This window comes from Nesoenas mayeri (genome assembly GCF_963082525.1).
Source record: "Nesoenas mayeri genome assembly, chromosome: 11".
Lineage (NCBI taxonomy): Eukaryota > Metazoa > Chordata > Aves > Columbiformes > Columbidae > Nesoenas > Nesoenas mayeri.
In genome coordinates, this window is record NC_137563.1 from 3,300,306 (window position 1) to 3,325,800 (window position 25,495).

At 41.2% G+C, this 25,495-nt stretch overlaps 1 protein-coding gene across 2 annotated transcripts; it reads left to right on the plus strand.

Annotated features, from left to right (window-relative positions):
• Window positions 1-5,437: 5,437 nt before the first annotated feature.
• Window positions 5,438-24,275, plus strand: TM6SF1 (transmembrane 6 superfamily member 1; the record flags this gene model as incomplete). 2 transcript variants are annotated; one of them, XM_080351263.1, is made up of 10 exons in its annotated part: window positions 5,438-5,529; window positions 7,573-7,676; window positions 8,940-9,037; window positions 10,010-10,113; window positions 10,950-11,032; window positions 12,419-12,540; window positions 16,901-17,005; window positions 18,850-18,942; window positions 19,954-20,073; window positions 24,084-24,275. In XM_080351263.1, 10 exons carry the CDS (start codon window positions 5,438-5,440, stop codon window positions 24,273-24,275), a joined length of 1,113 nt encoding a protein of 370 aa, XP_080207389.1. The 2 variants fall into 2 exon arrangements, with proteins under 2 accessions (XP_080207389.1, XP_080207390.1); XM_080351264.1 differs by lacking the exon at window positions 18,850-18,942.
• Between the last annotated feature and the right edge of the window lie 1,220 nt (window positions 24,276-25,495).

The following is a 25,495-nucleotide window of genomic DNA, read 5'->3' on the forward strand; positions in this document are numbered from 1 at the left end:
TTGCAGTTTTTGGAGGACTGGATCCATACATGCACAGAAAACAAATTCACTCTTAGATCTGAGGAACACTGAAGGGCAGGGACTACATTTTTTTCTTATGTCTTCTAAAGTGTCTATGTAATGTTGATTAAAAAGCCATAATAAGAGCAATTGGTATTTTTTTATCTGTTATAACTTCAACTGTGATCTGAATCTGACCATAATAAGCATGCAACTTTATCAGAATTTTTTAAATTAATAATTCTTTGCCCTATCATTTATAGAAGTAACTCTTAGATGTGAGCACTTTATTGTGCATTTTCAGCTGTGCTGGTTAATTATCCTGGAGTACTGAAGTTATTATGTCTCTCGTACCCTCAATTATATTGATACACTTCTCTGACTTCTAATGCTAGCACTAATAATTTCTACATTAATATCTGCTAATCTATTGTCATTATTGCTTACAGTACACGTTGCCATCAACATTCCTGCTAATCAAAAGATACAACTGATACAACCATCACACGGAAAGTTTTAACCACTCCAAGTTGTGGAAGTAGCTCTGTCATTTTTTATTCTGCATATTTATGTATTTCAAAAATATACAACAAATGGCAACAGCAACATTCTTCCCATCTTTCATCTGAAAGAAATTACAGAACAAAACTGGTTCATTAAGCCTTAGAAGATTCTACTCACCACATACCTATTTTACATATAATTTCAAATACTGGCTGGCTCTATGAAAAATCTTACACTTTGATATATTTTTTTAAATAATTAAGAATGTTCTGCTATGGCATAGCTGTAGAAGCAAAGGAGAGGAAATTCTTTTATTAGTTATTATCGGAATTTCTTTATGATTGAGCAGTGACTATTCTGTGGTTTACTTTCCAACCCCTGCTCGCTGTGTTGAGGCACAGCAGCGCTGCAGACAGCGCATGTTTCCTCCCTTTCTGCTGGGGTGTTTAGCTGGCAGTTCAACACGATTCTTACTGAGAACCCTCACTCTTGCCATTTACAGTCAAATAGTCCAACTGATATTCTCTCTTTCACTGCAATGCCTATTAATTTTACCGGCATATCTCTTTCTCTCTTAAGATTATTCGTTGATGAATAGACAGGCTGTAGCACAAAAAAGCAGCTGTGTTTTTGAGGTGCTGATACTCAGTTTTGTAAGTGGAATAGACACTAATCACCAGTTCCTCTTTGCGTGCTCCTTTGGTGCTGTGATTGCTGCTGGAGAATCCCCCCAAATCCTCAGCAGATCATTAGCACATGACTTCCCGACGCCTTGTACATACCATATTAACCACATTATAGTGCCTCAGGTGCACCATGCGGTTTGTGATATACCATGCAGCATCGTGTGTTGAGTCTTACACCCTCAACTGACAAGAAATTAAGAAACAGAACATGTTGGCTTTAAAGGTGTTGGAGGGTTGCACTTATGTGTGGTCTAAGCTGCTCCCTCGTTAAATCAACAAATTAACAAAAGTCCCAAACATGATGCTTTTAATTCATCTTTTAAACCCATCTCTATCTGGACTATTGCTTACTGACTTCCCTTGCCTTAAAAACTCCATTGCAAATACAGGAAGTACACTCTCAAGAATGTTTCAGCTTAGTTCAATCAAAATTGAATGACAAGAGTTGTTTTGTACAGGGATGGTATTTTGTAGCTGGCATCATAATGCAATGAAAGCTCGCGGCTTGGCAGAGCCGTATGTGAACACATGAGCAATGCTTTCATGAGCTATAAATAGCGTCTCTTAATCCTTGCATTGATCTTCATGTGCTTGCTTAAGGTTCACCTACCTGTATTTGTACAGATTAATGCCATTTCTTTGATTTAAAATAAAATCAGCTATGTCTCAGTATAATGTTAAACCCTACAATTTCTTAGGATTTAACAAGCACTTATTAAAGATAAGAGCTGTTTCCCGGAACGAAAGTGGACACAAAGACCTAATGGCCAGTTAGTCTCCTACTTTGAAGCTGACCATTAATAAATAAGCGTTTTTATGTCCTCCACAGTACTCTTTTGCTGGCATGCTTACAAATGCCTTCTTAATCCTGACATCCAGACTGATCTGCCACCATTTAGTAGAGACTGAAGAGAAACATCTTGCGTCTGATGAATACTGATTATTGATCCAGTAACGGTCTAATGGAGAAGCTGATGAACACCAGCCCAAGCACGTTGCTTGTGGGCTGAGTGTTGCCAGCGAAGAAGCCACATGAGTGGGTCGGGTTTGTTGCTGATGTCAGGATTCCCACCGAGGAAACTGTCCTGTGGCATAAGGCTTGTGATGCTTCTGATTTGGGAGTGAGTTGGGCTACCTATTTAAAAATGACCATTTAGACAGAAATCATGTCATTCCAGACACAGGAATGTTACTGCGTGGTGAAAGATCATCGGTTCTGACACTGTGCTGCTGAAAGGCCTGTCTTTCAGATGAAACAGAAGATTAGAACTGTAGGAATCACGTTGTCAATAAATATGATCCTCTGACAATTTCTGCATGGCAAGGAGTCTTAATTTTTCTGCTCCATTTTGCTTTCTTAAGCTTCACTGCAGTTTATGTAGGATATACGTTTCTTCAACTTTATCCTGACATCTAATATTGCTAAATAGTTAAATAGTTGAACGATTTCCTACAAGTGATGGCATCCACGTGCCTCGCGATGATGTTGCCATTTATAAAATGCAGGAAAAAATAAAGAAAAAATGCTTTTGCAACACCAGGAAATTACTATAATTGGGTCTGTGACAGGAAAGTGAAAGATTACTTTTATTCTGCTGACAGCAGCTTATCAACAGCACTTTCACATAACACTTGGATTAGTAATTATGCTGTTAAAGACACCCTATTCCTACCTTCATCTTTATATTGCTGTTCTGCTACATATGAATAGAGGGTGGTATAACATACAGTTGAAGTTGTTCTGTCCCCTTCCTCCCCCACAAGAACACTTAAAGCTTTCAAGAAATGCATGTGTTAGTTTTTGAGGACTCCAGCTTTTTAAACTGAGGGTGGTGGTTGATCAATAAGATAGTTTGCTGATTGATTTAATCTCTGATTTAAAGCCAAATTGTGAACTATTTGCTGTTGAGGAAGTTTATAATTGATTTTGGGCTGCTCTAACTGGGCAAATTCTCCCTTTTTTCTCTGGAGGTGGTGTCAACTATACAAATAAAGTCAACAAGAATGCTGGGCATGTTATTTTCTTTATAAAGGCTGAAATACAAGCTGGACTATTTTGTTGCAGAGAAGAAACATTGGAATTGGAAGGATGTGTAGCTAATAGAAATAAAGATTTATGATATGGAAAGCGTGGAATACCAGAATCCACATGTTCAGTACTATCATGGGTGGGCTTGGGGGCTTCCTCTGTCAGGAAATGGAAAGGACCAACGAGCTGGAAGGCTCCCTGGTGCTTCTTTCACAGTGTGAGGGATGAAAACAAAAGGAAAAAAACATGCCCTTTTGAACAAACACTTCAAATATCCTGTTTCAAGGGTCTTTTCTGCTACCAGATGATTATAATATATATTTTTAATCAAAAGAAGATAAATCTCAACACAATAAACTCAAACAATGCAGCCTGTACAGTTGAGTTGCTATGTGCCTACCACACGACGTGCCCTGGCAGTTTATGCTCAGAAGCTGATACAGGACTTTATTAACAAGCCCAGTGCAAATCCGTGCTGGGAATGCTGGCAGAGTGGTAAGGAAGAAGTTTCCCATCTAGCGTTTGACTTCATGGACACAGGAACTAAGAAGCAAAGCCTGAGACATGAATCTTGAGACTGCATCGCAGCAGCTGCTTACGAATAAGCAGCCTATACATTTGAAAGCTTGAGAAGTAAACCGGCTGTGCATTGAAAGGTAGGCATTTGGAGGTGGTAAATTTAGCCCTGACTCATCCAATGGCAATTTTGACACTTGGGTGGACTAAATTACTTTTAGGAGTTGCATCATGTTTTTACCAGATAGTTTGATTGAGCGTGGTTTAACCCATTCATATACCTATGGCAAATTTCTAGACCTTTCTCACTTGAAATAACTACGTAAGAATTTGTTTGTATATAATATATAGGAGGTAGATATGTTCTGGGTCATCAAGTTCCTTTCTTGCAGTCATATCAATTGCTTCAAATTATCAAATAACATCTTGACGCCAGTCTCTTTAAATTCACTGCTCTTTTACAATAGGACTTTACTGCTCGCAGCTAAAAAACTGCTTTCAAAACCTAGTGAAAGTTTCTTCACAGCTTTGTCCTTCAGATTAAAGAGCTCTTTCCTCTCTCTGGTGTTAACTCCTCGAGTATTTAGGGAGAGCCCTGGTATGCCAAGCTCTCCAGCCTCCTCCTGATGGACAGGTGCCCTGTTTCCTTAGCCACCTTAGCAGTTTTCCTTTGTATTGTTTCAACACGGGGGAATGGGAACTGTGCACATTATTGCAGATGGCTGTTTTTACAACAGCATTAAACCTTCCTGATCTCCACCAGAAAGTCCTTGCTTGCAGGAAATGCATTTGCTGGTTTTCCCCAAGCAGCACAGGATGATCATTCTCTCTTGCCAATGTCCTCCTGGATTTCAATGCTCAGGAACTTCTAGGAATTGTGGTTCTCATTTCTGTTTGCCTTGCACACAGACTGATTTCAGCTTTGTTTGCACACTGACAGTTTAGTGTTGATACTCATGTACCAACAGAGTTTGAAGCCAGAGAAAAATGCTGATGGATAGATTCAAACATACGCCTAATTATAGTTATTTTTTGACACCGAAATGGAAAAGGTGAGTGAAAGCATTTTTAAAATTGTAATATCTTAATAACTCGGTTGAATTATGATGCAAAAAGATATGCATGTTCTTTTTTTACGGGTTTCTTAGGGAGACCCCTGCACTGGTCAGACCAAGGGAACCTCTTTTGCACCCACCGCCTTCCACCAAGCCCATCGCTTCAGGCACGACACCGCGCCCACCGCGGCGCCCACCTGCCCCTGCTGGCAGCGCCGTTGGTTCCCCGTTACCCTCTGCAGCCCCTTCCACAACGCTTACTCCAACCGCTACCGCAGCCGCTTGGCATGTCGCCGCTGGCGTTCCCGGGCGGTGACCGGCGGAACCTCTTCCCCGCGCGGGCCGCATCGCTCCCGCCCCGCCTTGCGGACAGTCCCCGACCCCCGGGGCCAGGCCAGGGGCAGGCGGGCAGCTCCCCGGGCGGCTCCGGTTCCTGAGGCGATTTCAGGTTTCCCGCGCGGGCGGGAGGGGCGGCCCGCCGCGGGGCGCGCCGGCGATGGGGCGGGCGGCGGGCAGGGGCCGGCGGGGCCGCGGGCGGGCGGGCGCCCCTCGGCGGGGCGGGAAGGGCTGAGGCGAGGCGGCGCCTCGGGCAAGGCGCGGCGCTCGCCTCAGGGCGCAGAGGGCGGCTGCCGCCTCCCGCCGCGGGGATGAGCGCCTCGGCGGCCACCGGCGTCTTCGTCCTCTCCCTCACCGCCATCCCCGTCACGTACCTCTTCAACTGCCTGGCGGCCAGCGGCAGGTGAGGCGGGCGAGGCCGGGCGGCTCCCGCCCTGTGGGGAGGGGAGGGGAGCGGAGCGGGCGGCGGGGCTGAGGGAGGTGCGGGCGGGCAGGGGAGCCCGGCGGGTATTTTTAGCGGTGGCGCAGGGACAGGGCAGCTGCGGCCGCGGGGCTGAGCGGGAGGCGGAGCGGGGCAGCAGGCGGCCGGGTGGGAGCCGAGCCCCGCTCCGGGTGCTGCCCGCGTCCTCTGCCGGGAGCCGTGCGCGATGCGACCGGGAGCACACGAGCGGCGCTCACCCCGGGGCCCTCAAACTGCCCGCTCCGCATCACCTGCAGCGTATCCCGGCGTCCCCGCCGGGCGGGCCGGGAGCGCCGAAGGACAAACCCGCCCGCAGGGACCGGCCGCACCGCGCCCTGAGCCCCGCGGCGCTGCCGCCGCCCTCCGGCTGCCCCGCCAGCGCACCCGCGAACAAAACGCAATTCTGTTTAAAAACGAGTGGAAGAACTCACCGGCCTCAGAACGCTCCCGAGCCGAACGTTCAGGGAGCCTCTAAGACGTGCGAGTTTTAACTGAAAATGTCAATACGCCCCGGCTCTGCCAAAAAAACGCAGGATCCCAGGACAAGCCGCACGTCTAGAAAAGTCTTTTCTCATGGAAAACCCACTGTGCTTAAAGGTCTGCGTGGAATTCAGTGATCTCACAGCCTGGGGTGTTTTGCAACTTTACTGCGCAAATACTTGCTACATGTTTTTAAGCCTTTGCTACATGTTTCTTCCTCATTTCCCTCCTTCTGCTTGATAACTTCATTTTTTGTTTCTCACTGCTAGAGAAATGCTGAATAGCACATGCTGGCTTACTTGATTCATTGCCAATATTTATTTCAAATTGATAGACCACAGTGAAAAGTCACTGCAATATTAACAGCTGTAATAGTATGAAGAAATTCATCACTTGTAAAACAGACTAGCAGAGGATTCAAACCATAAAATAAATCAACAGGCTAGCACTGCTCATCTTGACTCAGAAAGTATGTGCGTATATATTCTGAAATATTTGATCTCGCCTTTTTAAATTTTTCTTTTTTCAATAATTTTAAGTCAAGTTTCACTAAGGCTGAAATTGTCATAGTATTATTTGTTGCTACACAATTTCTTTTCTTGAAACACAGAGTGATACTATATATAAAATCACGTACCAAATATTTTTTGCTTATGCTTGTGGGCTTTACCTAACTTTTCCTTCCTTTTCTTCTCACACACAAGCATAAAAGTGAAGACTCGAGAAAGAGTTTAAGCACTTAAACATGTAAATCAGTTCCACAATGATCTTTATTAACTTGCATTTTCTTGAGGAAGGAGAGAAATTTGCTTTGTGCTGAAGATTGTTGTGATGTCCTCCACCACCACTTTGCACACACTAACATTATAGCTCCATCCTCAGAGAAAAGGTCTTTTCTGCCAAGCCCACCTCTGTCAATTATTGGTCCTTTCTTATAGGGTCAGAGAGACCTTTGGTAGCACTGCCAAAACTGGAAATTAAACCTACATCCATCACAGGCATTCCACACTGCTACTCCTGTTCCATGGGACTGATGTGTTTTATTTGCAAATATGGAATTTCCTGAGTAGATAATTTATTGCTGAGGTCAGACTAAATATCTCTAATGATCTTTTTTGGCCTTGAAATATGTGTGGTGTTGACCTTCACCTCCTGTTGGCCTTTAAGTTCTCCATCATTTTTGTTTATTTTTGCAGATACCAGCATGAAAACTGATTTTAGTCAGACATATCTAGACTCCTGGATGTTATTTATCTAGCTATTTTTGTATTTTCTTTTTTTAGATGACCACATGTGAAAAGACAGGCACATAAATTCTGCAAAACTATAAAATGAATACTGTGACAGACTATGCAATAGACTTTAAAACCAGCCTTTTAAAGTATTAAAAATTACTTTAGGAGTATGTGCATATGAGGATAGCTGGTAAGGAATGCTGAAGAAGCAAAATTCTGTCTCTTTCTCTGCCTTTCTTTTAAATTCTTTTTCTTTTTAATACTGTTACAGTTCATGGGCAATCGTTGCAGTTGGATTGCTGGTTCTGGTTTTTATTGGTCTGTTGGCTCGTGTTCTTGTCAAAAGAAAACCACCAAAAGATCCACTGTTTTATGGTACGTCTTGATAACAATGAAGCTAAATTCAGAAAGTATTGATTTATATAAATGGTAATATATTATGGTTATTTCAGATTGAACATTTAAGGCATGGCTTCAGAACCCAGTCTGGTGAGGTGCTGAGGAGCCAAGACAGACAGACAGACTGGGGGAAAAGGAGGAGAAATAGTGCTGCTTTTGAACCTTTTAATTCTTCTCAAATAGAAAATCCAGCTTGGGGACAAGCCAGGCCTCCTATTTGGAAAGACTAACACTTGTGTTGGGCTGTGAAAGTGTTTAAAATACTGTCATACCTGCTAAGATCCTTCTTGTAGCAGGACTTAGATACCACAGTAGACCTCTCACGCATATGTTGTCCTGAACGGACTCATTTGGGATTTTTGCATCTTTTGGACCAATGCTCTCCGTGGCTTGGTTCTTCCTATGATTGAATTAATGGATTATCTCAATTTTATTAGACTTCTCTGTTAATGCACCTTTGTGATACTTCAGGAAATTCAAACCACCCCAACTCCTGGCCCAAGCAAATATTTCTAGATCAATACTTTGCTATAATGAGAGGTTAATTTTTAAAAGGAAGCCTCAGATCTAAATTACCTTATAGCAAAAAATCTAGAAGAAACAACACTGCTGTTTTTTAAAGTTTTGCAAGATGGGCCCATAGGCAAAGCAGGGTACAAACCACCTGTATTTGCCCTCTGTCTTCCTCCTCATCACAACTCGTTGGTGTCTGCCCCCAGTGTGTTCTACGTGTGGCTGGGAACAATCGGTTCATGCTGAAAGCAAAGGAAATAAATAACACTAACTTCCCACAAATAAATTTCCCGTCTCAAAGGAGTGACTCGCTAACTTTCCAGCTAGGTCTCCTATGGACTGCAAGTCACGTTTCCCTCTCCATCTCCTTTTTGTTGCCCTTTCTCCTTTCCAAGAGTCAAAGTTGTCTACTTTGCGTGACTGAGATTTTTGAAAAGCTACACAGCCCTTTCTGCAGACACTGATTTTCCACGTAGGCTGTTCCTACAGCTCTATAGAATTTCATGTCATTAAGAAAAACTCAAGAACTTTGTTGACCAACCACTGATTAGAAACTCTCAAGCTATGTTAGAATGTCATATTGTATCCTAAATATCTGTGACCTCAAAGTAGATGCATCTAGTTCAATAGATCTCTGCCTGACTGAATTTATTGGACTGGGAAGTAACTGCGTGATTCCAAGTCTTTTATTAACTTATTATTTTTTCCCCCTTTATCTTATTACAGTTTATGCTGTATTTGCCTTTACCAGTGTAGTGAATCTAATAATTGGACTCGAACAGGATGGAATTATTGACGGATTCATGACTCATTACTTGAGAGAGGTAAACAATTGTCTGGCTTACAATATAAACAAAATCTTAACTACAAATAGGTTGTTATAGTGTTTTTCACAGAAAAAAATGGCTACTAGCACATTCAAAACAATCATCTTGAATTTGGACATTGACCTGTTTCATTATTGTTATGGACACAACCTACATTGACTTGAAATCACTGATTCATTTGGAAAAAATAGCACACCTTTCAAACTCCAGTGTTATTTAGTGAAATAAATGCTGTTCTGTATGAGCCTCTGCGGGAACTGAACAGACTGTACACGTTTGCAAAAAGCCATAGATACTCAGCTCTTGGGAGGGGATGAGTACTGCAGGACTTAAATCTGTTACCAAGAAGGAAACAAAATTGCTCCTTTATTTTTGCCTAATCACTTTACTAAAAGGAATTAAAACAGAGTTAAAAAATGATCATGCCAGATACGCAGTCAGCAGAATGCGTTGGCTGCTGAATATCAACATCCACCAAAAATAGCTCAGGAAGAGCATGGTATGAAAGTCAATGAAGTCATTGAAAAGATTCCATGAACTTTAGCATAAAATGCATTGGACCTTACAAGGTTATACCGTGTCATCCATACACTCAATACTGTTGTAGATCACTAGCTTGCTACAGATATCTTTATTTGTTCCACGTTAAATGTCTATTTTGTAGCTTTTATCACTAAAATATGGAAAAGTAATATTTCCATAATGTAGCAGAACAGTGCTGACAGTCATACGTAGGAGTTTTTCCTTCCATCTTGCACCCTGTTTTGTAGCTATAGAACTGATTTAATTATACCTGATCCTACATAAATCAGGTTTGTGCTTGTAAACATGTATTGTCAGGCAAAAAACTGTGCCTCTGGATTGAACAAACATCAGTTACTTTTTTGAAATTGCTTCCTGCTCTTCTTTATTAATGGATTGTTATTCTTCCTCTAATCACTGTACTTTTTAAAAACCAATATTGCTTAGGGTGAGCCGTATCTGAACACCGCGTACGGCCATGTGATCTGCTATTGGGATGGCTCCGTTCATTATCTGATGTATCTGCTGATGGTAGCAGCTATTGCATGGGAGTAAGTCATTTTGATTTGTGTACTGTTGATGTTGCTTGCAGTCTCATATAACCTACAGAGGGCTTTCTTTTCTAGGAAGTATTTAGATTTTTCTTTCAGGGCTGTTTAATGTCTTAGGCCAAAGCAACACTATTAAAATTTTATTACTCTCAGGAACTGAAACATCACAAGTTACCCTTTCTCTCAGCTGAATAAGACCAGCAAATCCACTGCGTTGTATTGTCCCCACTTCACTCTGCAGCAGAGCGCATAGCTCCTCTGAATGCTTTGTGTTAAATGAAAACTTAAAGAGAATGCTCATTAAAAACATGCATGTATAATAAAACCTTTTTTTAAATAATATGATGGGAATAACATATTGCCTCTCACGATGATGTTTTCTCATCCATTTCAGAGAGTATAACACAGTTTAAGATAAAATGGTTTTTTTTCTAGAAGTTCTAATATTTCTTGCTGTTGAATGAGGAGTTTGAGAAAATAAGTACATAAATTGCAGAGGCTGGTAATAGAAGCACTACCAGAATGAAATTAATTACTGTTAATTACAGTCTTGTACAAACTGTGATGTGCAAAATCATGCAGTCAGCCTTCATGATGGCAAATAACTAAGGATGCACAAGTCCTGCACTGTTCATGCAATAACCTTCGCACACAACTGCAGGATTTCTACATATCCCTCTTTCACAGGCAAGAATCCACTGTTGAGTTGTGGTTGAGATTTTAAAACCTTCACCTGCTGAGATACAACTATGGCAATGGGTGTAATATTTGAGGGTGATTTGGGGTAGTAGCTTTTTTTTTGGATGGCGCAATATCTTGTTTTCTTTTTTAAACAGACAAAGCTACAGAACCATTGGCCTCTACTGGCTAGGTTCCATTATCATGAGCATCATTGTCTTTATGCCTGGAAACATTGTGGGTAAGGACATAATTTATGACTTTTCCCTGTGAAACATTTTCTGAATTCCACATTAGGCTATCTGCATTTTACTGCAGTGCTGGTTCCTTTCTGTAACGATATGGAAGGGGAATTTTAGGAATATCAGTAAAGAGATGCAAGATATTTCTAAATGTAAATATGAGGAGGGAAAGATGGAGATCAGGAAAAATACCCAAAAAACAACCAAACTTGCAATTTACATTGTTGTCAAGGAAAAAAAATAATAATTGCATTTTGCTATACCCATAAGGCTTTCATCCAAACTAGGTTCACTTTAAGTACTGAGACAATAACAGTCTCTTAATATCATGAAAATATAAATCTTATTTTGCATAAAATTTACAATTTACTTAATAGTCTGACTTTTGAGCAGCTTACAAGAGGTTTCCAAATCACCTTTAAAGGTGAAATCTGAAAGCTATTATATTTTCAAAATAAATTTAACATTCCTAGATTTCTAACATAAATTGGTGCATAGCTGTGCTCCTAGAAGCTAGAATTGTAATTGCTACGGATAGGTGGTTCTCTAAGGCTGCTACCCCCCTCAATTAAAGATTTCTTTTTTAGCGAAGCTTAAATTGATGCAAAGTTGACAAGTGTTCAACTGCAAAAAAGGTTCATTTGTCCACATGCCATAGGCAGCTTTAGAAAAGCTCCCTCTGGCCCCGCTTCTTATGACAGAGGCAGAAACTCATGGTGCAGCCTGGGGCCAGTCCAGTTCCCTCCTTTGTAGATGTAAATGCACCACAGAGAAACAGCGGATTTAATGCAACAGCATCTCTTCCTCTTTCCTCTGGGGAAGCTGAGAAACTTGTTCTCAAGAGCATGCTGTCTGCCTCCCCTTTGGACACAGGGAGCAGCCAGTGTCAAAGACACAGGTTTTCCTGATTCCATGTGGGCTAAGGATAGCTCTCCAAATTTGGTTTGTCCTAATTATTAGTACAGGCCTGTAGGAGAGCTCAGGACTTTGGAAAGCAAATGCAATATCAGATCTTAGAAAGTGGGTACATTCCTTTTTTCCATTTTTGTAAAGAATGATGTCTCCATTTGGAGCAGGTTCCATTAGGAGATTTCAAAGCTGTTCCATCCTCTAGGATTACCTACTGCAGAGTGACACAGGTGGTTTCCTGTCCCTTCAAAAAAATCCCTCATTTCCAAAATGGCTTCTTCTCTGTCACCTGTGACTCTACCACTTTGAACACATGATTTTCAACAAGACTTGTGTGTTGCTTTAACAGCCATTTCTAATGTTTTATGTTTACATTATCATAGCTGCTTCAGGTTTGATATTACATAGGGTATTTTTAACTCCTCTGCAACACAGCTTACAAATTCTTACACGTTGTATATGTATTTTTTTAACAGGCAAATACGGAACAAAAGTGTGTCCTGCTTTTTTCTTAAGTATACCATATATTTGCCTTCCCATATGGGCTGGGTTCCGAATTTATAACCAACCTTCGGTGACTCATGACACTCCAGTCAAGGTAATATAGTTGTATATAAGTTTTTGCTGCTGTTAGGAAAACTTAAATATGTTTGCTGTTTCTACTGGGTTTTATAGGTCCCTCGATGAGCGTGGAATGTACTGTAACTGGTATCTCTTATGGCAATTGCTGCCAGGCTGTGTAGACACCGTAAAAATATCTATACTGCAGGATTTATCTATACTCATCATGGTGTGATAAAAAAAAAGCACAAGAATCTCATATATAAAGAACCCATTTCTAAGTGCAATTGTGTTACTACCCTCTATCTGTTCAGTTTCTGCCTGTTTCAGTTTCTTAGCTGATGAAAATATTGACATATACTAACTTCATCAACCACCACTAAATCCTTATAGAAGCTCCACAGAAAAGTATTCTGCTGCAGATAACTAACAAAAAATATTGAATTATATGAAATCTGTATGTGCATTCTGCAATATTAGATTTCACAGGTAAGACATAGTACAATAATTGACTTGAAAATTATTTACACACTTTTTACTTATTAAAAAACATCATCTGTAAAAATAATGTTTACTTATAACTCCTCAGATGTTTGCCTTCAAATTTTATAGTTAGGGTTTAATAAGATTATTAACTGAGCAATCAAAATATGCAATAATAGTGTAAGCACTGTTTTAGGAAAAAAAAAACAACAACTACAAAGCCCTGCAGTACAAAGCACAGAACAGATCTTTAACTCTTCGTTGCTAAAGCAAGCCAGTTTATTGCCACAGCACACCATATCAGTTGCAAGTGATATAATCAATATTTTTGCATTACAAGAGCTCCTGAGTCTCAGTCAGGTTAATTCTGTCACTGAAAACACAGTGGAAGGCATTAGTTTGTGTTCCACAGCTCGCAGGCAGGTGGTGTGTGAGGGGTGTAGCGTGCGGCACAGAATAACAGGCAAATCCCTATGAAAGGCAAATTGGAGGAGACTTCAGGTGCCAAACCCTCTTAGACCCTCCTGCACAGGCTCATAGGAAAACACATGTCCCATCCCACAGTGATTTCAGCTGATTTGCTTAAAAACATCAGAAATTCTGGCCAGAAACACATTCTTTAGAGTCGTCACGGTAGAGAGGTTAAGTGTAGTTAAAAGTAGCAGTGGCAATTTTTGCTGTCTATAGCAGTGGAGCATCCTTTGCAGGGAGGATGGATGAAGGTTTCAGTGTGATTTCCTAGGACTGAGAACTGATCTGCTGAAACACAGACATGTCTCCTATGCTGATCAGGAGCTGAACAGCGCACCTAGGTTTGATATTTTATTTTGCTATATATTCCAGAGAAACTTAGTTTTAAGATTTTATTTCAAAAAAAGAGTGCAGAAAAAGCTGGTGATTTGAAAATTTAACATTGCACTTCTTAGTGAATCCTATTGCTCAGCAGGTCACTGGAAAAGCCTCGATTCCTTTCACTGAGGCCTCCTACCCTTCCTAACTAGTTTCTTTTTAGAAGTCACATTTTATCTTCATAGCTAATTTATGTTTCAGGCATAAATACCTGGATTCAATAACCTTAAAATGCCTTTATATCTTAACACGGCTACTCATGAATTTTTCTTTTTATATACAACTCTCTTAGTCCTAAATTAAGTATTGTTTCCAGGAAATAACAGTGTGTAATGTTACCAATCAGTTAGCCAATCATTCTATGTCCTGAAAATACTTAGTTCTCTTTCAATAGATCATTTGCGCTTAGCTGTGAAATTGAATTGTCTAAAACTGTTCTTATTCAAATATAGTATTAAAAGATTTAGGAAAAAATGTAATAATGCTTTTAAACATGATAGTGCAAGTATATATAAAAATACTTACATGAAAGCAAGGTGTATTCTGTTGGCCAAACTATTAATTGCTATATAGTTAAAGAAAAAACTGTGGGGACACGAGAAGTAATCAATTTTGGGTGTTTTCTAATAGAGGTGGGTCCATGGGAGAGGAATGGAGTTACATTCTCATTTAGAATCAAACCAAGCTGTGCTGCAGTATTTACAAAGCCTAACAGATGTATCTACACGTGTGTCCGCTCAGAAAAGTTTAGTGTAATGTAAAATTCATCAATGGGGTTGACACACATAGATCCAGATTTACACACGAATTCTGAAGGGACTGACAACACACAACATTATCCCGATTCCTTGAAACTGATCATGTAAGGAGCCTCTCAGAAGTTAGGGAAAATAGCTTTTTCCTGGAAGCGAGAGCCGCTGCAGAGCGTGCCTGCACGCTTCCTTGTTACACAAAAGAAACAGCAGGGTTGGCAAGAGCTGTGCGGAGTTCAATGTTGTTTGCGATAAATGGGAAACCTGTGGCACGTCATCCCTACTCAGCCAGTGGACTTAACACTTAATTCGTCTTATCACATATAGATGCGACTTCGCTGTGTGAAAGAAGGGTAAAGCAAAATAACTACGAAGCTGAGGTCTGCCAGCAGAGCATGTGCTGTATTTCAAAGCCTTCTGCATTCTTTTTAAGCTTCACATTTTCATTTTGGTTGCATAAATGTGTGCATATAGAAAAAAAGTGTGAGTTTTCTGTACCGTGGCAACTTCCCAGACTTGTACTGCACCAAAGGTTGTTCCCACTAATACTGGTTTTGTCTCCAAAACCTCTAAATGAGAAGTTTTCTTGTGGCTTTGTGATCACAGTAAACATGCACATTCATTTAATATGCCTTTTGAAAGGAGTGATACATACATAATATAAGCTTCATACTTAGGCAAAAGTGGAAAGAAAATATAACAGCCTTCAAACTTTCCATTATCCTTAGGTAGTCTACATCTGAAAATCACTTGCAACTCAGCAGCTATGGGAAGACTTTGTCTTTCATAGGAATGAATATTAGAATATAGATATTCTTTGCAGGTAACATTATAAACATTCCTAATATGAAATGACACCCTACTGGCAAAACAGACCTGTTATTTGTGTCTGAAAAACAAACAAACAAGTTACTTGCTTTCTGAAAAATAACCTTTAAGAGAAAAAAAGAGGCCATCCCTTCCATAAAGCTATGTCTTTAAAAGAGCCTTATTTTTGTTAAACTACAGTTCAGGTCTTGCAGTTCTTACTCAGGAATTGTGCTTGCAAGATCAGTTCTCCTGTTTCAGTAACTTTATTGTGTATTTCTTGATCCTGAGTGGTTTTAATTGTGCCTTTACATCCTAATTATTGTTTCGTGCTTTAGAGACAATTCCACAAGTGTATAACAGGAAGGAAATCAGGTTTTTCTTTTGCTGTCCGCATGCCAAACACAGCTAATAAAAAGGAAGAGGAAATGAGTAACACATAAATGGGGAAGTTTTCCCTCTGAACTACAGAAAGATACTCTGATGTGCTTTTTATTTTGTCTGTGACTACAAAGCACTGAAACTCTACCTCAAATTATTTCCATGGCTCTTGTAAGTGTTACCATGTAGGCAAAGAGATGACTTTGGTTCCTCCAATGCACCTTCCATGTTAAATATCCATATGGCCTTTGCTACCATAGGGTGTGAACCCCTCACATCTGCCCGCGTGGTGCAGCGGGCGATTCCTGTTCTGAGGCTGAGGAAAGGGGGCACAGAACAGATCGCATCCAGACGCCGAGAGGTGCTGTGGTGCCTATTGGAAGAACGCAGGGTGTACGGTGATAAAAGAATGAGAGGAAGATTTTCCACATGTTCTATATGCACACACACTTCATTCTCTATTTCTGCATTACATAATAAGATGTATTATTTGCTCACTGAACTCAGCAGAGAGCTCAGCTGGCCACATAAAAGCTCTTATTTTCTGCCAGTGATATTCCATTAATTTCAATAGTGTCACAGGCTGCTGAAAACCAGCCTTCACTGTCAATGAGATGGACTCTCATTTTGCTGTCGCTCCAAACAGTCCTTTTACAAAGTGTATTAGATTCAATCTTCAAATGTTTGAGACAAACCTACATTTCCAGAGCTTTTTCACATAGGGACATTCAGGAAAATTAATTCATTCCTATTAGCAAAATATGTAACTTTGTGGAAGTTAGTTACGCTGGTTTAAAGCCTGACATGATTTCAGAGTTAGGGTAGTGTTCATTTGATTTAGGTTGCTTCGAACATAAACTAATCTGTATTGAAATGACTTTAGTTGGATCCATCCATTTCTACAGTTTATTCAAATTAATTTTCCTCACTGCATCCTATAAAGTCAAAGTCACCCTTTTAGATGTGGTTCCATCTCTGAAATAAGTGTATAAATAATGTAACTGAGAACTAACTGCTTCTATCACCGTGTCTCACCTCTTCACCCTTCCTGTAGGGACTGATGTGGAGTTAAATACATGTAGTATGGAACTCTGATGTACTTACTACACATGTTCTGTGCCGCAGGTGGTTCAGGAAGTCCAGAAGAAAGGACTCTTAAGACGACCAATTGATTTAATGTTAGCTGCATACCTCATTCTAGCAACGGGGTTTTGCATATTTAGAGGCATGGTAAGTGGAAGATATTTTAATATTCTGGCTTTAATTTTCAGACTTTTAAATTTGAAATCATCGTCTCTGTGTGAAAAAACTATGTACAATTTGGTTTAGGGAAATCCTGTGACTTTCAGGGTTGGAATAGGCCTTAGATATATCAAGGACCATTTGATTGCTTATCATAATTAGCGGTGCTTTGCTTCTCCATTTTCCCCTGTGTAAAGCATGTTTTCCAAAAGAAAGTATTTGCACCATCACAAGAGTAAATAGCCTCCCAGGTACAGATCAGTGTGACCTAAAACTGTTGGTCTGATGTTACATTTATGTCCAAGAACATGGAGACTAACCAACTAAATTAAATCTGTATTAATGTTTTTCTAAACAGAGATGCATAGCTAAAATTATATAGGAAACCAAGTTAACTTACACTGCATGAGACAGATGAAAACACTTCTACCTGCAAACAAAACAACAGCAACAAACCCCATAGATTTATTAATGTTACTGAACAACACCATTTCTACTTTGCAAGAACTGATTTTTTAAAAAGTGTTTGTTTTTAAGCATAGTTAATTGTATTAAAATTTCAGAATGAATGACTCAGTGCTGAAAGTGCTTGAAGTAGATAAATCCAGTAGTAGGTAAATCTAATCCTTTGTCAGCTCTAAAGCATTTTCTGTCTTAATCAGAAGGAAGTTGGATGTCATTTGGGGATCAGAGCTCAAACCTTCAGGTGACAATAGGTACCCAAGTAATATGTTTTTTTCCTTCTAATTTGGCACAGACTGCTTTACTTCTTGTAGATCACGCTACTTCAGGGCACTGCTGGTGCTGTTCTACCTGTCATTTTGCTGAGGGAAGTGTTAATTTCATGCTCTAACATCTAACTTGGTTCTGCAATCCCACTTCTTCATTTCTCAGTGGAATTTTTTGTTGATTTTGAGAGTGTGGTCATTGCTTTATATATTTTATTTACCAAACAGGAACTGCTTACTGGCCCTACTTACCCACACAGAGATCAACTGAACATCTGTGTAAGCTGCAGTAACCATGATTTTGTGAAAAGCTAGCATAATATAACCTATTATAGTTCCCTCAGACCACCTTTTGGATGCCCACATTGGAAAAGAACAGGGAGGAATATCCACTGTTTGCAAATCTTTGCATTTCCCTCTCAAAGTTACACACCAAATACGCATGAAATTCAGTTGTGCAAAGTCCTGTAACTCAGGCACTAACAATGCCTTGCAATAAACCACCTAGTGACATAGTGACAGATGGTGACACAGGTTACTACTCTACAATGAGTTATGTTCTGTAGTAGTTTTCCATGTTTATTGGTAACTTTGTTCTTTCTATAGGAATGCACAATCCAATAATCGCTCCTTTGCTACTCATATTTTTAAGTAACACCTGTCTCTCTGCATTGCTCTCCACCGTGCAACTCTCTTCTTGGACTACATCTGTAGCTTGCTATCCTAAAATTGGGTGCTTAACTTGAAGTTTCCACTTAGAGCGACTTTCCACTGGAAAGTTCATTTGCTGGGATCAAAGTCTGCTCATTAGAGCAAATGGATAGCAATTATACTTTTACTAGAGCACAGCCAACTGAATTCCCTTTCAGCCAAAGTCTTTACAGCAGGCTGTGGGCTCTCCCTTGCAAACCCTCTGAGCAGGAGCTGAGAGGAGGCTGCACTTCAGCTTTTTAACTGGTGATCCAATGGATCACCCCTGCAGTAGATCTGGAGTAAGCCTCAGGGCAGCAGTGCTGCAGACCCCCGAGTCTTTAGGGCTGCTATCAGGTTAGCACATTTTAGAACAAATCTTTGTTCACAGGAAGTTTTCAAAATTCTCCTTAGATTGCTCTGGATTGCCCTGCTGAACTCTGCCGGCTATATATTCAACTTCACGAGCCTTATATAAAAGATCCTGCTGCCTATCCTAAGCTTCAGGTAATGCACTGACCATGGAGCATAGAGCGTTAAGAAGTCTTTTGTTAACTGGCACAAAGATGAAGCCACGGGTTTCACAAATGAGAGCAACAAGGGGAGGATTTGTTCATGGCAAGTTAAACAGTATTTCGTATTTTCTACTACAGCCATTACAGGGTACCAAATCTTTGTTGTTATTAACTTAAACTTGGATTCAAATCAGTTACCTGGAGTTTACACTTACCAGTTACTCAGGCCTCTTTTAATAGAGTCCATGAAACAGATGGACATGCTTTTTATGATTATTCCCCTTCCTAAGAAGGGCAAAGCAGACTTTCAGTCTGGAATAACGGGGCAAAAAGGAGTGTAGTAGGATGAGATTCCTTAAGCTCACATTCCACTCTGTCACCAGTGATACACTCCTTGAAACATGCCACTTTTTCTCCCCCCAAAACCCTATTTACACAATCATTGCAGAGGAGGGAATGTTGTGCTTTAGTTTTGAACTATTTACAAGTTCTTTTGTAACCCCAGCTGCTGCACAGGGCCTGAAGGGGTCAGAGGATTCACAGGTGCCACAAGCAGAACCCAAATATCTGTGCTGGACCTGTGCTGTCTGGGAAGGGGGTGGCTTGGGTGTATCTCACACCTCCCCACTGACAGTGCGAGGGAGCTTGAGAAATGGACACCCATGTTGCGTTGGACGCTGAGTTAGGTCAAGCCAGGCTTATTGGGATGGTATCAAGATGCCAAGGGGTAGAAAAATATGTCCTGGGATGACTTCAGTTTGGACAGGGCAAGAGACACCAGCTGCCAATATTAGCAGAGGCCTTAGGGTAGCTGGATCCAGTCAACAGCACCCAGGTGTGTAATTCTTCTCCCAAAGAAGTTACAGCTACAGAAGGGCCTGGGAATCATTGCTGCCAGGAGTGTAGCTCCAAACAGCTTCACCTGCTCAGTCAGCAGCTGGCTGATGTTTAAATGCATCTCCCTCACACTGCAAAGCAACTAATATTTCTGTTTGAAACGCAGATGCTGGCATACATGTTCTACTCTGTGCCGTACTACGTGGTGGCTCTGTATGGCCTGCTGGTGCCTGGCTGCTCCTGGATGCCCGATTTAACCCTTATACATGCTGGAGGACTAGCTCAGGTATTCCTTTGTAAAATGTTCACTCTCGAATTGCAAGTTAATAAGTACATACTTGATCTTCGGTTTTATGCCACTGTAACTCAGGTCCCCTTTTATATGTGTAAAAAAACTATTGAAGGGAGTGGAGAATCAAACGTATTACATGTCTGTAACGGCTTCACTCTGGCTTTAGTAGACTTCCCTACTGCACAATCTTTTTACTTGACTCATTTAAACCTTATTAACCACCATGCACTCTCCAGCTCAAACCTTGTACAGTAGATAAAATGTGCTCTGAGCATCCAGACAATAAATATGCACATAATCCTGTAACAATAAGAACACAGGGATATGGCAATAAGTGTAATTCAAGAACCACTATTAGACAAATACAGACCAACTGTGTCTTCCAGGCCTGAGATAATCAGGGATACAAACAACAATCCAGCTTAATTTCCCAGTGAGGATGGGGGGAGTGACATTTTCTATTTGCAAGCAGCTATCACAGAGAATGATTTTTTTCCTAAACTGTTTATAGAACATCTTGAAATACCAAGTTATATCAAACCAGAATCTGGCAAGCGTATTAATGAGGAGGTTTAGATGCTTAAAAGGTATAAATATAATACAACTGTGTTTGGCCCAAATCTAATCTAAAAAAAGCACAAGCTAACTGAAGTAGGAGAGCCAGTGTCAGGAACCTCTCTACTGACAGATTACTCAGGTTTCATGAATTCCCCAGTCAGTCAAGAAAGAAATTGCTCCTTTAAAGGTTGTTTAGCACAAGGAGAAGTAAAGCAGAAGTCAGAGAGCACTGACTATCTATCACAACCCTGCAAAGTTACCAGAACACTCAGCCCCCTAGATGGGAGATGATTTTTGCTTGGTTGATTTTGGTCATTTTGAGGCACAAAACACATTTCCAGGTTTGTCTACTGTTTTCTCAAGTTATAACATGTGTAACTGATAATTAAAGCATACGTGGTTACTGAAGCATATTTTGCTTTCTGTTACGCAAAGGTCCAGAAAAGGTCAATATTTAATGCTGGAAACCACAGGCATTGCCCCTTGGGAACGGACACTGCTCCTATAGATTGGGAACGTGGGGATTTTAATTATTTCTGTTTCTATAATTATGAAGTACATATTTTTTTACAAAAAACAAGTCTCAAAATACCACGTGATTCATCTAAACTAAGAATCTCTAAGAGCTCCCAGCCCTTCACTCAAAGAGAAATATTATTCTAACATTCAGACTCCAAAAACAGGTTGCGACCCTTGGGCTTCCTGAAATTTCAGGAAGAGCTCTTTAAATGTTCCACAACTAAAGTACCAGGAGTTTTGATGATACAAAACGGTTGGAACAGGATAGACCTGGTGTGTCCCAGTGAGCCACCTGCACAGGGATAAAGAGCCACAGCCCCCCATTCCATCTCACCAGCCCCATGGCCCAGTGCCCTTCCCTCCTCTGAGTTGTAGAAAGGTTTTCTCTATTCCTTCTCCATTTAAGTGTTTGCCTTAATCCTGCAGCTTTTGGTGACTAGTTTCTGCAGTACATAAACCCATATATATATATGGGTTTATATACATATATATATATTTATATATATAAAGCGCCTATCACCGAGGTTACTCTCTCTCTGACCAATTCGAGGTTACTCTCTCTCTCTCTATATATATATTTATATTTATATATATAAAGCACCTATCACCGAGGTTACTCTCTCTCTCTCTATATATATTTATATATATAAAGCGCCTATCACCGAGGTTACTCTCTCTCTGACCAATTCGAGGTTACACTCTCTCTCTCTATATATATATATTTATATTTATATATATAAAGCGCCTATCACCAAGGTTACTCTCTCTCTGATCAATTTGAGGTTCAAGGTTACTCTCTCTGATCAATTTGATGGCTTTCTTTGTGTTCATAAGACCTGGTCCAAACCCCTCCAAAATCAGTTACAGTCTTTGCCTGATTTTAGCCAGTTTTAGAGAGAAGGCACAGAGACAGGACTCCTAACCTTTTTCCAGGCCCTCTCTGTCTCTAGCTGGAGCACCTTCTTGACTGCAGGGTAACAAATATTTCAAGTACTGCCTATGATTAGGCTACAGGCAAAAAACCACTGTAAAAATAATCCAAACCCAAATCACTTCATACAGAAAAGACACTTAACGAGTAGCAGGCACATGCAAATTGCAGTTGTCAAGTTGAGCAGCGCCAGGTCCAGCACCAGGCGGCTCCCACGTGCTGCCGCCCACAGACCGGCCGAGGTCAGAGGTTTCCGAGGCTGCTGGATAGATAAGGCAACCTTAGAAGTTTACCCACAGCATCTCATTTGGCCCATGTCTCAGCCAAAATCCAGGGGTTTGATACTCAAAATTCTCCACTTAGGCTTCAATAACAGAAAGCACCAGGGAATGGCTTATTTGTTGAGAAGGTCTGAGCATGCTGAGGTGACACACCAGAGCACAGGTTGCTCTCGCCACACCAGGCACAGAGATCTGCTCTAACAGCTCTTCTGTAACCGCTTAATATTATGAAAGGAAAAAGCCATGTGTTAAACTGAAAAAAAAGTCTAATAAACAGTAACTTCATTATGTGGTACATCATAAATTAGTAAAAATCTTCATAGGCTACAAACTGAGCACTATAAAAAGCAGAAACATTTAGTTCTAAGCTCACAGACATGCCACAGCTCTTGTAAGAGACAGGACCATAGTTAAGGCCCAGACCTTCACAGGCCTCTCGGAGGCTGTGGGAGCTCTAGGTCTCCCAGCAGCGGTCCCTTACAGCTCCTTCTGAGCAGCTTTACTGCAAACCCCATAGGAACTTCACTAGCAACTGACTGTGACACACAGCTGGCCACCCTGAGACACACAGGCCTTGCAACCCCCTGTAGATAAGTACACAGGCTGCAAAACACCCCCAGGGGTGTCAGTGTCTGGGTGAACACCAGACAGCCCCAAACCTCCTACCTGAAGCTGGCTGGTGGACATTCATCTTCTGGGGAAGCTGCTGCCCCATGCAACAGGAGCGATTTGCTGCTGAGCACTAAGGCTCTGCCCACCCAAGGACACGGCAGCTGCTGCCCCATCAGGGTAAAAGCAAAAGAGCTGTAAAACAGGCTGGTTTATAAGGCTGAAGCAATCCCCAACACCTGCTCGCTGTGTAACAGGCCAAGTAGGACCCTGCTGAAGCTTGTTTTTGTGTGATTTCTTTGATTACTCCGTTTCCTGACTCAGGTTTGCTAGATCAGCTCTGTTAGGTGGGGGTGGTTGGAATCACCTGAACACTAATTTCCTCCTCTGTTTTGACGGACGGTCTGGGCCTGAGCTCACTATAGGGTTGTATATTAAAACATCTGCACTATATTTCACTTTCTACTTTGCTAACCATGAACAGAACTGTGTTCTTTGTGAGCCTAAAATAACTCCTGCTGAAGCCAGAACGGAGGACGTGATTTGGCCATCGTGTACTCCTCTGCGTTACTAAAATCCTGGTGTCTCTTTCTCCTGCTCTGCTTAAGATCAAACTGATGTTTATCTTCACAGATCTCCTCCAGTGCTAAGTAACTAAATACTAATTAATAAATGGATACACAATAGTTAATGTGAACGAGCTGTGGCTTGAAATAGCAGGTAACAGATGGAGACAAAAGACAGCGACTATCCCGACGCTTCTATCTTTAAATGTTTGTTTATGCTAAAAATACACTATAGCCCAGCAAGCCTGTCTTTGCACGTAACCTTCACTGTAAACTTCATCTATACCTCAGAACCACCCAAATGAACCTCCTACCGTGGTACTGACAGTTCCTTTTACACCAAGATATTAATGACTTTAGCTTAGACTGTATTTTTATACTGTTGTGCAAAATGTATGTTGGATAATTCTGGAGTAAAAGGGTTGGCTTGGCAGATGTCACTGGAGATGCAGACTTGCATGCACATTATGGTGGCTTTCCGAAATGTACATAAACCTTACCCTTTTTTTTTTTCGTATATACGTTGTATACACACCGCAGGCTCAATTTTCCCATATTGGTGCTTCTCTTCATGCTCGAACTCCTTACATCTACAGAGTCCCTGAAGAAGCAAAACAGTTTTTCCTGATATTGAACGTAATGTACGGGATTCTCCCCCAGCTGTTGGCCTACAGGTGTGTACACAAGCCAGAGTTTTTTATGAAAGCAAAACAAGAAGAAAAAACGGAATAGCACCACTGTATTCAGCTCCTCGTTTTGGCGATGTGTATCATTGGGTTGGGATGTAACCGAACTGCTCAAACGGAACCCAAATGAAGCGTGTGAGATGTGTAAGATTGCACAATTGTGTAAAGTTGCACGGTGTTTTGTTTCTCCTGCCCGAAAAGGGAAAATAAAGACGGCTGCCTTCAGCACCACTTCTCAACAGTTTGACTTTGCGCTGCAGCAGAGCTGCTGGTTCACGTGGCTATTTTTAAGTGAGCTGCTTTGACAGGTTTAGAAATACTGCATGAAGTTGAATAATAATAACGATGTCGGTGTTTAGCCTCCACACACTGGACAACACCAGCGATCCCTCCCCAGAGCTGCTGCACGATGTGACGGTCAGTATTCTCAAGTGTGAAAAATTAACATACGTAACTCTGCCGCATGCACGTGTTTTATTGTCAGAAATAATGTCTTGCGGGTCGTCCTTGTGAAAAACTCCAAGAAATCTTTTAAGCAGTCACCTCTCATGGTAAGACTCCGTATATGAGAAGCAAATCGTATTGTTTTGTTAATTAAGGATTCGCTTCTGCTCACCAGTGGGAAGTGAAGCACTGGAGCACGTTTGCACGCAGGACGGGGGGTTTTTGGCCGTGTTCTCTGCAGCTACATTTGCTAATGATGTTGGGTCATACACAAGTAGCAGCAAACCCAGCGACCTCGGTTTGTGTAGTTTATGTTTCTGTTTGCAATTACAACTATTTCTATGACTCCTCTGTGTATTTATACTAAGACCCATTTAGTGCCTTTCTCACGGATGAAATTAGCCCATACGTTTTAACTGGAAACACGTTATTTTGGGATGTGGACTTGGGGTGTTTCGATTCGGAGAATTTTAATTGTCTTTTTAAACCTAACTGGTGAAAGCGCCGGCGCACGCGTGTTGCGCCCTGCATCGGGGGACTTTCTGAACAGCGAGAAAGCGGCGCTCTAACGCTGTCCCGTTGGACACTGAGTTGTAGGTCACGGCAACACTCAGCAGAGACAATCCAGGTTTATAGATCCAGCCCAAGGTCCGAAATAACCACAAGAGAGGGGGCTGAGCGCTGATTTCCCCCAGCAACCGCGATCGCTGCGTCCCCACAAAGAGCCGGGGCTGCCGCGGGCTCGCGAACATCAGCCTCCCGTGTTCTTAAAGAAACTTTGGAGTACATTCAAGGTGAATTTAATAACCTCCCGTTATCCAG